The 15035-nt window shown below is 38.8% G+C and overlaps 1 protein-coding gene across 1 annotated transcript in view; it reads left to right on the top strand.

The window, feature by feature from the left end:
* The first annotated feature begins 394 nt into the window (after positions 1-394).
* The window catches only part of cdh2 (cadherin 2, type 1, N-cadherin (neuronal)), an 88301-nt gene continuing 73660 nt past the window's right edge, over positions 395-15035 (top strand). Inside the window, exons 1-2 of the mRNA XM_008434185.2 lie at positions 395-746; positions 3006-3114. Coding sequence (XP_008432407.2) covers positions 687-746; positions 3006-3114 — 169 coding nt within the window. The 5' untranslated portion in view covers positions 395-686. The remainder of the gene's footprint in view (positions 747-3005; positions 3115-15035) is intronic.

Here is a 15035-nt window from a genome sequence, read left to right as displayed (position 1 = left end):
CCCTCAGACTGACACTAAAATAAAGACTGCATGTTGATTACGTGATGTTCTATGCGAGTCAGCTGCAGACATTTAATTTCTACCTCACAGATGGTATCATACTTGATTTCAATAGATGGAATAGGGGCGCTAAATTCTTAGCAGGTTTGCTCTTATTTACCCTTTATTTTGACTTATTTACCAAAGAATGCCCAAAGCTCAGGRAAAAAAAACAAGTTAAATGAAACAACAGAAACAAAACAAAACAAAATAATTGTTGAGAAGACTCCCCTCTCAATCTATCCCATACAATTCGCCTCTCCATAGAAATTGGCTGTGTCACCAGCAGGGAGAGACAGTGAGATGGACGTCTTAAAAGCCTAGTGGCCGGGACTCGTTTTGTTTTTGTGTCGGTCGAGCTGGATGGGAGGGAGGGATCAGCAGCAGCTTCAGTACCAGGCAGTGCTCTGCCTCAGTACGGACCGGGTAGACAGATAGAGGAGGAGGCTCCTACATGCTGCCGACACCGTTTCTCCTCCTGCTGCTGCCTTTCTTTCACAGGGAGCGTTTCCGAGGCCACTCTTGAACCAAAAGGATATTCTTTTATTTTTTATTTATTTTTATTTATCCACATCTTCCCCCCTCCCTCCCCCAATATTTCCCACGGATTCCGAAGCGGGGAAATAAAAGGAGTGACGGGCGTACAAATGTTCTCGTTACACGAGGGTAGCGGGCTGCTTCTGCTCTTGCTCTTAGCAGGACTGCAGGTAATGTAATTGCAGAGTGGTTTTCGAGCGGAGTTATACACCGGACAGTTTAGTCGCTTTTATTTCCCCCTCTGTACCTTTCCATTGCTGCTTCTTGAGTTATACGAACCGGGACGGGTTTGTAGCTCCTCGGAAGCCACTTTATATTGCGTGTAGTTGGAAAGCACCGCGGGGTCGGATACCGAAATTGACAATAAAGTCGCCGGAGTCTTRGCTTGGGCGGCAATTACTCGCTAGCGGCTCCGGCTTTATTGATTGCTTGCAAGAAGCCGAAACGAGGAGTACGTTTGAATTAATTATTTCTGCTAAACGACTTAAAAWTTACAGCCTAATTTCGGAGTTTCTCTGGTTGAATCTTGCCTTTTACGTTGACACAGACCCACGATAACCTAGATACCGTTCGATTATATTTGGTTTAGATTTGATTTCCGCTTAGCTTGATACATTGTGAGCACGCTCTCCCTCTGGTGTGGAAGTCCTTATCMTTAACAATGTTAAACTGAACAATTCAGCGGATGTACAACCTGGCAACTTAATGACCCCACAGTATGGTTTGTGAAAATGACTGATTTTCGACTCCCAATTGGGTTAAGCATTTATGTACCTTGAATAAAACGAGAACAGCTCTGTTAATTTCTGCCATCCTTGTAACCTAAATTGCCTTCTCTCAAAGGTCTGACTATTGTATTAACATTTAGATCCAGAAATATGCAACCTGCTGCCATGGCTGTTRGATAGGGAGCCAGGCTCTGCTCCCCCTCCCTTTCTTTAGGCTTTTTTTTTTCCATTTAAATTCCTCTGATTAAGAATGGCAAGTGGCACAATGCCCCTTTTTTAAAAAAAAAATCTTTCAATTCTCTTTTCATGTCACATTCTTTTGAAAGTACATTTCAAAACAAGAGGAAAATGGCAAGACCTGTGTGTCAACGACCTGGAATTAATGCTTACTATGGATGCACTGATCTTAAGGCCAGAGATCGGAATTGGCTAATTTTCCCCTGATGACGCTAATGAATCAAATGGGTAACAACATAAAGCCCATTGCTCTCTARTGYATTTAATTTGTCTAAATCTCTATTTTTTGTTGTTGAAATCTTTGCATTACAGTTTTGGTGAAATTTTACTTTGAGTATTAGAAGAACATCTACACTGGTTTTCCAATGTATTCATTTTTACACAGCAAATGTGCTTTCCAATTGGTGAGAGTAGACCAAATTTTCCTTTTATTGTCATTTATTGGCTAATCAAATTCTGAACAATTTTGACTTTCTTTTCCTCATGCATCAAAATTAAGAACTCCCAGTATTTTGGCCAGTGAACATATCAAACCAACTTCATTAATTGAAGTTTTGTAACAGTCAGATAAGGTTTGTGATATTTGCTTTTATGCATAAATGCATCCTTCATTTTCTTGGATTTGATACTGCTAACTCTAATTAAAAACCTGCAACCACTTTTACCATTTTTCACATGTTCTATTTGCTGGGGAAAAAATATAAGGATCCACAGTTTGATTCAAAAATAAAATCGTAAAAGGGTAACRGCCAAAAAAAAAAAAAAAACCCTGATCATTCCTTCTCTAATGTTGAAGTTACGTAAACATCAAAGCATGTTCCTCAGTCATGCTCTGTTAGCTTGCGCTGAGTTTTTGCTTCACAAAATATGTACTTTGACTATTTCTGTGCTTTCATTTCCAGCTGCAGTTCTAAATATTTTGTTAAAACGATGTGAAGACAAAGTTAAAAAAAGAAAAAAGTAAAACACAAAGGAGTGTATTGATCAGTCATTATCTGGTAGTTTCTTTGAAATGAAAAATACTGTGATTTTCTTGTGCTTGCTCAGACATTCGCACATAGATGTTTATTCCCCTACTCTGTGTATTGCTGCTGTTTGCTTTTATTCCTCCGTTCCTGTACTTCAAAGCAAAGAGTGTTTGTYCAGAGGTAGTGTGTTGATCACAGGGGCTGACGGACCACTACCCTGTTCCTGGGCCCCTGCATTATGGGACAAATGGGGCTTGTTCTTGCCTMGCCAKGYTCTTTGGCTAATGCTTAACCCTTTTGGCCTCATTATCCTAATTGCGGCCCCCGCTATAAAAACAACAGATGCTTTTGTACAAGCATGAGAAGTTCAGAATGTGACTAGGAGTTTTTTTTGTTTTTTTTCCAGAGAGAGTGCATTTTTTTTWTTGTTCGTAAAGGTTGATTTATGACTCATTTTTGCACCCACTTTACCCYTCTGTCTTTTCCCACATTGCAGATTGCAGCAGAGGCCAGGGGTGTCCCACCATGCAGTCCGGGCTTCTCTGAAGATCTGTACACGGTTGTGGTGCCAGATATCACAGAGAAAGGATGGCCTCTTTTCAACGGTGAGTGGTGAAATATTCCTAGTTTTGTTTCACGCTGGATGCCTATTACGTTTGCGCTTGAGCGTGTATTTGTCTTGGCATTCGCGTCAACAGTGCCTGCCTCTATGTGTTACATTTCAGGGGGAGGATCTGAACAAGGCTGACATATTTAAACAATTAGCCTCAGTGTAGTTGTGTGGCACTGCAAGTCATGTTGTTTGCCTTGTAAAGCAGCTCGATTGGGGCTGAACTTCACAACWCGCCGGCCCTTTTTGCTTGCTTCCTTTTGCTTCACAGTGGGGTGAAACATATGCAGACTGTTAAGTGCTCGGCTAAACTTTATGGTTGCTCCTTTTTTTTTTTTTTTTCACACCATTGTGAGCATTGTGGTATTAACCTCTGGCTTTGATTAAAAGGAGAAAACTTTCCTGATTGCTTTGGGGAGATTTACCTTTTTCCAAAGGATGGAAATAAACAATTTCTGCAATTTTAATTAAGCAAATACTCTTAAGCTTTTTGTAGCAGATGCTGGCACATTGGTTTACTTTTATCAACTTATGCAATTGCTTAGCAATTTTCTTGTCCTAATTAAACGTAGTCTTTTTGCAGATTTTAAATATCAAGCATCATTTTCTGTTCTTTTTTCTTCCAAATGTTGACACTGTTTTGCCTTAAGGGTTTGTTTGAATCATTTGCTGCCCAATTGCATTTTACACTGCTAAGCCTAACATTAAAATTGTGCTCCGGGTGTATGTTACAATAAAACTGTTAGCTAAACAGCAAAATCATTACCTTTTTTTTTTCTGCTGTTGGAAGCGTTTGGATAAATGAAATGCAACAAAGCAGATATGACCTTCTTATTCTTCTTGGCCTAATATTTGCCATATAGGGATGTAGCTGGGTAAAATAGCATGCAGGTCTCTGGACGGTAATAAAAACTAGAATATATCACCCGTGTGCTATTAGAGTGGTTAGGGCCTTGAGGTCATTTGGACCAGAAAGCATTCCCGCTTGCGTTGGATTTCACAGTGTGAGCCTAAAACTTGCACGCTGCCGTCATTGTGAGTCAGAGAGGTGGGGGGTGGATGTGACACAGACTAGAGAATAAAGGAGAGAGAGGATAGATTGTGGTTTGAATGGGTGGATACTGCTTTCACTGAGCTCTACCTAGTGCATAAGTTTGTGTTTGATCCTTCAGGTGATGGATTTCCCTGTGTTGGCTCGTGGATGAGCCGTGACCAGAGGTAATCAGGTTCYCTTTTGTTTGCCACCCCTTCGCTCGTTTTCTCTCCCTGCCCTTCCCCCAGCGAGTTGTTGCTGTGAGGAGATTTCCTTGACAGTGAGGGGCACTCCTGTATCTTTGTAATGCAGCAGGGCAAAGCAGCGTGGGCTGATGTTAATGAAACTCTATTCTCTAATGAGGATCTCCTGTAGCATGTTTTGAAAGACAAAAGCCCCCACAGTGTGCGGAGTATTCTTAAAGTTTCCCCACTTTGATTCCACCACGCTGTTTTCTGGTATTGTTTTTGACGAGTTGCTGGAGGCTTTTTTTAAATTGATTATTAAATTTTTTTAAAAAAACACAGCTTCTTTAGCAACACACAGCCGCATATGGTCAGTTTTTCATTAGCTTTGCCATTTCTTAAATAGTAAACGATGAGTCAACTACAAAATTAAAGACGTCTTCAAGTCTAAATATATCTGAGTAAAGCGTTGAGCTTTTATCATGCTATAAATAACACTCCCAGCTAATTTCAGCATGCATACATGTCTTCTTGAGTTATTGATGAGAAGTCATCAATTGCCTGCTGGTTCANCCGCTTGCGTTGGATTTCACAGTGTGAGCCTAAAACTTGCACGCTGCCGTCATTGTGAGTCAGAGAGGTGGGGGGTGGATGTGACACAGACTAGAGAATAAAGGAGAGAGAGGATAGATTGTGGTTTGAATGGGTGGATACTGCTTTCACTGAGCTCTACCTAGTGCATAAGTTTGTGTTTGATCCTTCAGGTGATGGATTTCCCTGTGTTGGCTCGTGGATGAGCCGTGACCAGAGGTAATCAGGTTCYCTTTTGTTTGCCACCCCTTCGCTCGTTTTCTCTCCCTGCCCTTCCCCCAGCGAGTTGTTGCTGTGAGGAGATTTCCTTGACAGTGAGGGGCACTCCTGTATCTTTGTAATGCAGCAGGGCAAAGCAGCGTGGGCTGATGTTAATGAAACTCTATTCTCTAATGAGGATCTCCTGTAGCATGTTTTGAAAGACAAAAGCCCCCACAGTGTGCGGAGTATTCTTAAAGTTTCCCCACTTTGATTCCACCACGCTGTTTTCTGGTATTGTTTTTGACGAGTTGCTGGAGGCTTTTTTTAAATTGATTATTAAATTTTTTTAAAAAAACACAGCTTCTTTAGCAACACACAGCCGCATATGGTCMGTTTTTCATTAGCTTTGCCATTTCTTAAATAGTAAACGATGAGTCAACTACAAAATWAAAGACGTCTTCAAGTCTAAATATATCTGAGTAAAGCGTTGAGCTTTTATCATGCTATAAATAACACTCCCAGCTAATTTCAGCATGCATACATGTCTTCTTGAGTTATTGATGAGAAGTCATCAATTGCCTGCTGGTTCAKTTGGCTTCTTTTGAAATGGGATCCGCCCGCGCAGCTGTGTAATACTATCACAAGGTTGTGTAAGATGTCAGAAACATGATTCCTGGCTCATATTATTATATTGYATTTCATCCCAAGTATATGGTAGACATGGTAGTGGTAAAATGTTAGAAATCTTCCCTACATCTAATTGTAGCCATTCTTTCCCCAGCTGATTAAGGGAATACACATCCTGTGGCCTGCGAGGCCTGGAAATTGTTGCAGTTAGCATGTAAACAGAAGACATTGTATGTGCTAAATTGAAGACATCCTGTAGATTAGATAATGGTAATTGTGGGCAGCCAGTTAGTGGAGGTAATCAAATTATGGTGGTTGGAAACTAAGTTTTTACTTTTGGCTGGGTACATGGTGGCCTTCCTGGTTTTTATTTAGTAGTTTGAAAGTTTTTAGACTAAGAAAAACCCAAATACTGCAGCAATTCTGCCTTAAAAACAATTTCTACCACTGAATAGTGAATTAAAATTTACGTTGCCCATCCATAGTAAGAATCTCCTTTGTTTTTCTTTTTATAAAAAAAAAAGAAAAACAGTTTTTTATTTGACCACTCTCCTAATGAGTGACGAGATCTGACCAAATATCAGTATTTTGTAGCTGCATTAAAAGAAGCTTAACTGTTCACACATCAGCACATTTTCTTTTATTGAGTTTAGCTGTTTGATGAAAGTGACTTGTTTTACTAGATTTCATTTAATTTAAGGTATGCTGTAGCTGCGGGTGGTTTGCCCCTGGGTGTCTAATGAAATTCTTGGTGACTTTAGAGAGCTGACACACAATGTGCCTCTTTCTTTTTTTTTTTCTCGGTCTTGATGAAGCTCACAAAGCAGAGCAAGTCAGAGTCGGCACATTATTCAGCGGGGGTTTCCCCCTCCCTAAATCTAGGTTAATGAAAAGCCCAAAAGCTTAATTGAGCCTAATATGCCCTCTTATTCTGCCGTTCTGCCATCTCTACCCCCAATCTTCTATTATGATTTCATTTTTCCCTCCCTCCACCCCTCATAACCTGGCTTTTACTTGTATCACTGACAATTACACAAGCTCTTACCATGACGGAAGTATGCTTGTAGTCAGCTTTGGCCTTGATTCAAGTGTTTTAAAARTGACAGTGGCAAGAGAGTCCAGTTATGTAGCTCCTAAAATTGGTGTTATTTGGGGCGGTGCTGGGGGAGGGGAATGTACAGTTGACCAGGTCAATAATGGAGACTTCTGTACAGGTAAATGTATCCAGCAATTTGTCCTCATTTGGAATATATTTTCGTTGTGTAAACATTTTCAATAATCAAAATTTCTCTTTTATAAGACAATCATTGGTGATTCATAAACATGGTTAAGTTAATTAATATTTTTCACTTTTTCCAGTTTTTTTTTTTTTTTTTATCTGTTCTGTCAAGATTTCAGTGATCCTGTCCAAAACTGGGGCCCTCCTCACGTTTTATTTATTCATTTTTTTAAGAGGCCCCAGTATTTGGTGAGACATGACCTGGTTTGACCCAATCTTGTAAACTGAGACAAGTTCTGGTGAAGTATGGTTGAACGAGAGGCCAGTAATGGAGGTTCTGACATATGAACAGACAGGCCACATAAGCATGACCTTATGTCACCTAAAGTTATTGTGACCTACAGGCTCGACCATATATCACCTACAGAAAGAAGGGGAGGCCAAAAATAAAGGGAGAGCAGAGAAGGCTTTAGATGTGGCGTAGCAAGTTTATTCTCATTTGGACCTTAAGATTTTTTGGGGGGGGGGGCGTTTGTAGCAGATTTGAGGAAAAACATGTCTTGCTTTCAATACCTTGTTTTGGAATTGCACTGGTGCACCAGAGTTAAATAATTTAATTTCAAGCTGACCTTTGTAATGTTCGCATTCCCTTTTAGAGGATATCCTTGGATCACTGGTGCTACACATGAAAAGATTTACGGGGGATGTGAGTCACTGTGAGACTCRCGCAGCTGCTGCATGTCTCACATATTTCCTTTGTCACCATGGGACATTTTGAGCAACCCCTGTGGTCATTCTTATTTTTTTTGTTTTATTGTACTTCATACTAAAGCTCTTATTGTTTTTCTAGGCAGCACTTTGAGCAGCCCAGCACCCTCATCCTTCTCCCCACCCCCCCTTTTTTTCCTTGAAAGGGGATCAATGAATCCAGGGTCTTTGTTTGCTCAGATCAATATGTTGTAATGAATGCTGTGAACCAATTCCCAGCTAAGGCATCACTGCATGGTGGGGTAAAATTTGTTTTATATTTTACTGTAACCAGATTACATAAATTAGATTTTTATCTCGCCGTCACTCAGCCTTTTTGCTTTCCTTTGGAACACAGTGGCCTGGATAAATAGCACATATTGTGATGACAAATTGAATCTTGGCACTGTACAAACTCAAACTCAGAAAGTAACCTTATATGCGTCGCCTACAGTATCCCAAGGAAGCAGAGATGCTTGACAGGTTAAATTTCCTTTTTTTTTTTTTTTTTGGTCGTTACCATTGCTTTCCCATAATGCAAGCATGTTTGCATAATAAATGCATTGATCTTTGGCTAGAGTGTGTATCCTTTGTAAACCCATTCAGGAGCTTAACCTGTATACTGTAATTATCTGACATTTGGCAGCCTGTTCCTTGGTCTAGCAATTATCACATCATATTTGGAGGCAGGCAAGTTTTGGTAGAATGCCAAAGTGTCAATAATAAAGTATTTTGTGGTGGGCAGATATTAACATTTCAGCTTGTCATCACTTCTGCTCTTATCACTCTTATTACCTCCAGGCTGTGACCTTTGCCATTGGTGCCTGACCATATGCTACTGACATTGCACAGTAGTTGAGGTGTTCCTCCTTGTGTGTTGTGYATTTGTCCTTGACGTATAATTAGCTCTATTCAGAAAGCTTAAGAGATGCTACAGACAAAATATTTTGGTAACAGATTTTTGGCAGCTGTTTACCTCTTTTAACTCTAGGTTTAACTGAAAAAAAAAATCTTTATTGTTTTTAGAGATATCATGAATTAAAATTACAGAATGTGTCTGGTCAAAATGATATCACTCCTGTATATTCTTGACAGTTGCTAAGTGGATGTGACTTTGGCTGAGGAAGTGAAAGATGGACATAAAAGTGTCTTTTGAGGTTGACAGCATTGATCTTTTTAAGAATTTTCTTTTGAAAAACGGACGGACGCAGTTGTTGATCACATAAAGATTGGAAAGCTCCTTTTCTGGCWTGTTGACGGTGCAGCAGAGCACAGCTGTTGATCAGTCATGTTCTTTGTTCCATTGTAACAATACTAAAAGAAAATCAATGCATTATCAGTAAAATATTTATTCAGATTTCCAGTTTCTGATGATAAACTATTTTTTTGTGGTTTTGAATTATTGTCGTTTTTTATGCAAGAATTGGAAATGGCACTCATTATAACCTTTGACAAAACATGGCTAAAGCTCTTTCTGTAAAGAATTGGTTTGAACTCTTCTGCATCCATTATCTAACATACTTATTCTTGCGTTGTTACGAGGGGGACTGGTGCCTGTCTCCAGGAGTCAACTATGCTTCAGTGTAATTCAAATGATATTGGTTCACTGTGTTAACTGATCCAACATGCAGACTGTAGATTTCATGTTTTATAGTTGTGGACAGAATCATTGGTCCTAATGTTGAGAGATCAGCGGTCAGCCGATACTTACAAGAAAGACCACTTATTTTGTTCGCCAACCTTTTCTACCACCACAAAGATATATGRAAATCTGTTTCTGTCCCCTTTTGCTCTGCTGTAATGTTTTATATAGTTTGACAAATTCAAGGAAGTGACCTAAATGTATAMATGCAGATTCTGTATGTAGACCGTTTTGGCCAGTTGGATAGATTTTCACTTCCCTCAATGCCTGCACTTAATGTATATAGTTATTTGTTGGGGGATGACCGTCCATCGGAAAACTGTAACCGTCCATTTAAGCTACATTTGTTGTAAATGKCTAGATTTCCACATTGTAAACATAGTTCAACTTGGTTGTGAAACAAATCTATACAACCAGTTGCACCTCCGCCATTATGAAGAAATGATGGTAAGAAATGAAAGCCCTGTTGCGTCAGTACTGAAAAAAGTTTCCAAAACTGTTTATGCTGTGACGTTTAGTAGAAAAATAAATCCTAACTGAAAGATAACTGTTACTGGGTAAMCATTTAGTATCTAACAATGCTAATATTAGCTTGTGCTACTTCCTAAAGTGAAGGTCTAAGCAGGATGTTGTTCAAAATCTAAAATATGAAGTTTAGTGGATCTGTATTTAAATTTATTTTTTTAAGTATTGTAAAATTCATAAAATCTTTAGTTAAAAATTGACATTGAAGGGAAATGTATACTCTTCCTTGCAAAAAATATTGCTCGAGCCTTAGACTCTTGTTTCAGGTTGGGTGTATAAATATAACTTGACTTTTGACTGACCTTTTTTTAGCTTGCAAAGTGAATGGTTCCTCTTTTCTCTCTCAGATTTTTGTCCCTACCAAGTAAGCTTTGCCTATGTCTTTTACTGTTTGGTGCAGTAACACTTCGATTTTTGCCCACGGTTTTCTCTCTTAGTGGTACTTGTTTTGCTCATTATGTTAAGCCATGGGTGTGAAGAGAGCGGTATCCTCAAGAGTTAAATTGGCAGCCACTTTAAAAAGTCAGCCACTCCCATCCCTTCGGCCCCACTGATTTTCTCTTTCATTTACATGTTTTGTTCGTATGGCAGTGCATTTAACATCTAAACAGACAAGCAAGCTTTTTTTTTTTACTTGACAGTTGTGGATTGAACAGCAGTACCTGTTCCATAGCTGTGAAGGACAGTTAGCAGGCAGACAACAGTGTCTTTGTGTTTTGTGTCAGACAAGCTAATACTCCAATGAACATATTAATGAGGGTTTCTGTGCCAATGGAGAAAATGGAGACAGCACTGGCCTTGTGTGTTTAACCTTTTTCTGTATGCAAGTGACAAACACAGTCGCGATTTTCTAAACGCTATTCTGTGTTCAAAAGTCTGCATAAATTTGAACGGCATTATTCTGCTGACTATAAAAGAGAAATTTGATGCAGGGACATGTTAATTGACCCAGATACTGTARCCATGTTCACAAAGGCCAATATCCTGCCTGGAAAGCGACGTCTGCCTCCTGCGGGCCACACCAACTATTGTGTTCCCGCACAGGCTTCAATTTCAGTGCTACAGCATTTTTCCTCTTTTCTTTCTCTGGACAGTAGCCTCTGATGTCACTAATCTTTAGCCATTCTCAAYCCACCCTGTCTTTGATTCACTCCTCTATCACCTCCTCTACTTATTTCCTTGTTGTCCCTTTTCTCTCTTTTTTTCATGTGGGCTTGCAGATGGGTGGTGGAGGGGGGTGCTCCCCCTTGGCACTATACAAAGATTGATGTGCTGTAATTGGGTAATTCAAGGACAATACTGTAGCATTTTTCCCTTTTCTCCCACAACTGAATTTGTTTCCTGTAGTGACCTTGGTTGCTTCATGACTTCAGTCATGCATGAAATGTTAAATTTTACTTGTGTGGATAATTTTTCTGATGCATGGCTGGCTTTGAAGAACTCRTGGATTWTGATGGCCCTTGGCAAAGCAAGTTTATTTGTAAAGTAGCCTCCATATGTAACGTAATCCAATGTATTTTATTGGTAAAGAACAAAGATAAAAAAAAATGTAAGAATTGCAAATAAAGGGAGCAACAGTGAAATGCTCATTTATTCAAAGTTAATAGTTAAGGCATGAGAAAATTGCTAAAATATTTGCCCTTCATTGGTAGACTGTGATAAATGTATATATTTTTCAGTCCTGATTTAAAGGAGCCCAGAGTTCACAACTGTCTATTTTATGGGAGTCTATTCTAGACCTGATCACTAAAACAAATACTGCCCTCTCTTGCATAGTTCAAGTCTTGGGAACTCTTAGTGACAATGTCTCTGATCTTTGGGACTTAGATTTCCCAATCATTGATTTTTATTTTTATTAGAGAACATGGTTGTATTATTATTTGAGGGGGTTGAGAGGGCAAAGACATCATTGTAATAATTAGAGATGTGCTGATCAGGTTTTTTCCTGCCGATTCCGATCCCCCATTAGGGCCGATCACAGATACCGATCACATAATAATTTTTTTTTTTAATCATAAGCACTACCGGTTACATTATATGGAAAAAGGAACCATGAATTCACCTTAATTTAGATAAAAGCTTTTAAATAGCTTTTTCCAAGAACAAAACAAAAYGGGCATTGTACAAATTGTACTGCTATCAATAATACTATCTTTAACAGACTGAAAACATATGAAGGCTCTGAAGAGGCTAAATAATGCAAAGACTCAAAATAAAACCTCTCAACATTGCCAAAAGATTCAAGTATAAAACTTAACATTCAAAGGCAAATACAGGATCCATTACAATAAACAATCCAGAGTTACTGAATGAAAACTTCCTGATAGCATGGTAGTTAGCTGATTACTGCTAGTTCTGATTGGCTGTTTCTGACTGAGCGAAGTAATTATGCAGAACAGGGAGGAGATCGATTATTTTTTCAGAGATCATCTGTCTCGCGTTAGGACACCGAAAGTTTTAATGCGTATGTAAAATGTATTTTTTAAGTTAGATGCTGCAGCTTTAAGCAGAGGTTTGGTGTGRGAGTCACTACCAGGTGGAGCAGAAGCGGCTCTCCGTCTGTGAAATATTACTACTTGTAGCGCGTAGCAGCAGTTCAACAGCGAGAACAGAACTAGCGTCTTACATCGCAGCTCGAAGACTTAAATTATGTTGCGCGTTGTTTAGATTTCTGACCGKCATGCTAATCCGGGTGAGTGTTTGTAGCTGTGCGCTGCTTTACCTGCTTTCTGATCCTCCATATGACATTTTTACTGCAGTGAGCCTCGATGTAGCCAAACTCCGTCAAGTATGCCATTGTTTTTATGCTATGTTAAATTTGTTGTGTTGATGCATTTTGACGTGCTTCACCCCATGTGCTTCAATTTTCCGCTGCAACACGCAACCGACAACAAGAGACTGTGATCGGCGATCACCGATCACACACTTTCACGGAAATCGGCCGATTATGATCGGTGGCCGATTGATCGGCACACCTCTAGTAATAATGTAGCCAGTTTTTTTCTGTGAATGACATTAGGTGGACTTGGTGTGACTTTTTTTTGTACAATAGCTGTTTGATCTCCGTTGCATTCTTTGGGGGAAAGGAACTTACCATTTTTGCAACAATCATTGATATTGCACAAATATATAAAGCTTTATTATGGGTGTGTAATACTTCATAATCAGATGTATAGTCATATAGAWATTGAATAAAAGTGAATTGAGCATTGTGAAACTCGACATTAGATGGTATTTTTTTTCCCACAAATTTATAATTGCCAGAGAACACAAAGTAGTCCTTTTTTAAAACAAGAAAATTAAATGGCTTTTTCTCTTTAGTAATTATTGAAAGCTCTAAGACGCCAAGTAAGGAGAATTTCATTGATTTCAATTTACTTCAAACTAATCTAGGTTCAGTCTTGATGCAGATTGGTTGCTGGTAACAATGATTTCTTGTTCCTTTCAATCTGATAGCTCTTCAAATAAGCTTATGTAGCCTTCCTGATTGCTTGTCTCAAGTGATGTACAGCTACCAGGTTGTGCTGACACTGTTGTATGCCATCACTAGATATTATGGTTGACCTGAAGCAGTTTCAATTCTCCATTTTCCTCTACACTTTATGGGAGGGAGCTACATATCGCTTTGTGTTCAGCATTGTCTGCGTTTATATWATCTCTTCTTCTGTCGATATTTAGTGGAAYATTAAAGGCCGTGCAACAAATCGGCAATTTATTTCCGAGAGCAAAGCTACCTAAGSAGGACAGTGACTGGAGGGGAGACATTCTAACTGAAGGATCTGCCTGCTGCAGACTGTTTATCTACTGATTTCCAAAACATCTTTATTTTATACACCAAAACATCCACGAGTAAGGTGAAAAAATATAGGGGCAGGTGSCATAATGTTTGTTCCACTGGAGTTTCTCTTGTGACTACAGTCAAATTGTTCTACTTTCTGATGAGTGACTAAGAGCTTACATTAATACTCAATTCCTTATGATATTAARATTTTCATAAATTGAATATCTCTAGTGACTTTTTTTATATTTTAATAAATGAAGGACTAATAAAAAGTGATTTGTTGTGTTGTACTTTAAATGCAATAATTTATCCTTGAAACTTAAGTCAAAGCCTTGAATTAATTGGAACACATTGACTGTTTATAAGGAAGCAATGTTGATAATCCTTATRTTTTATGTAGGTCTAACTTAATACTTGCTGTGCTTCTTTTTTTAATTTAGCATAGGAAAAATGTAGTATTTCAGATATTTAAAACAAAAAAGCAGTAATTTATCGACCGATGAAACCCTTGTAYTGTGATACATTTTAAATTCATATTGCCCAGCCCCACTGTGCATTATGTTTTCTGGTTCACTTKTACTGTTTGTAACAAGAACAAATTCAGTGGTTATCCTATCTATATTTTAGGTTTATTTGTCTTGACTCCAATGTAATGCTCTACAAAATTACATGTTTAWGTCATTGAATTTCAATACTGTCAGTTGATCTTTGTATTTCCTTTGATTAGACCATTCACAGCTTTATACCCACAATTTGTAGCTGCTTACCAGCATCCCCATCATCCCCCACACACATTGTGTTTGATTACTCACAATAATACTTCTCTCAATCTTGTATATGTCCTATGTCAGCTCTTCACTTTTACACTAAGTGATCTAAGCACTGTGACCTTTGGAGACGATAAGATTCCTTCAGCTGACTTGAAAACTTTGGAATAACTGCCTGAACCAGTAATTCATGGCATTGCTAACCATATGAGGGCTATGAGGAAAGGTTATTGACCTTTCACGCCTGCCACTAGTGATGGAGAGAGCCAGACCCTGGAGGAAAATGAATTGTGCTTATTAAGGAACTGGACTTTTTGAATCAAACCCAGGGGGCAACTTTACTCTTGGCATCTCTTCTTTAKTTAAGTAATTACTTTTTAGCAGTGTTTGACCARCTTTCCGAGAGACAGACTCTTAAGATAGAGTTGCATTCAGTCATAAAGGGTTTTGGGAGAAATTATAGTACAAATTGCAGAATGCMTGAAGGAGGAATGTAGATGTTAAGATGAGGTTTCATTCAAAATGCTTCAAGAAATAAGCCAACTTAAAATGTATACAGAGACTCAATTTGTACGGTCAGCTTAACAGCAGAGCAAAA

This window comes from Poecilia reticulata, linkage group LG17 (assembly GCF_000633615.1).
Source record: "Poecilia reticulata strain Guanapo linkage group LG17, Guppy_female_1.0+MT, whole genome shotgun sequence".
Classification (NCBI taxonomy): Eukaryota; Metazoa; Chordata; class Actinopteri; order Cyprinodontiformes; family Poeciliidae; genus Poecilia; species Poecilia reticulata.
This window is presented reverse-complemented; position numbering and strand designations above follow the sequence as displayed.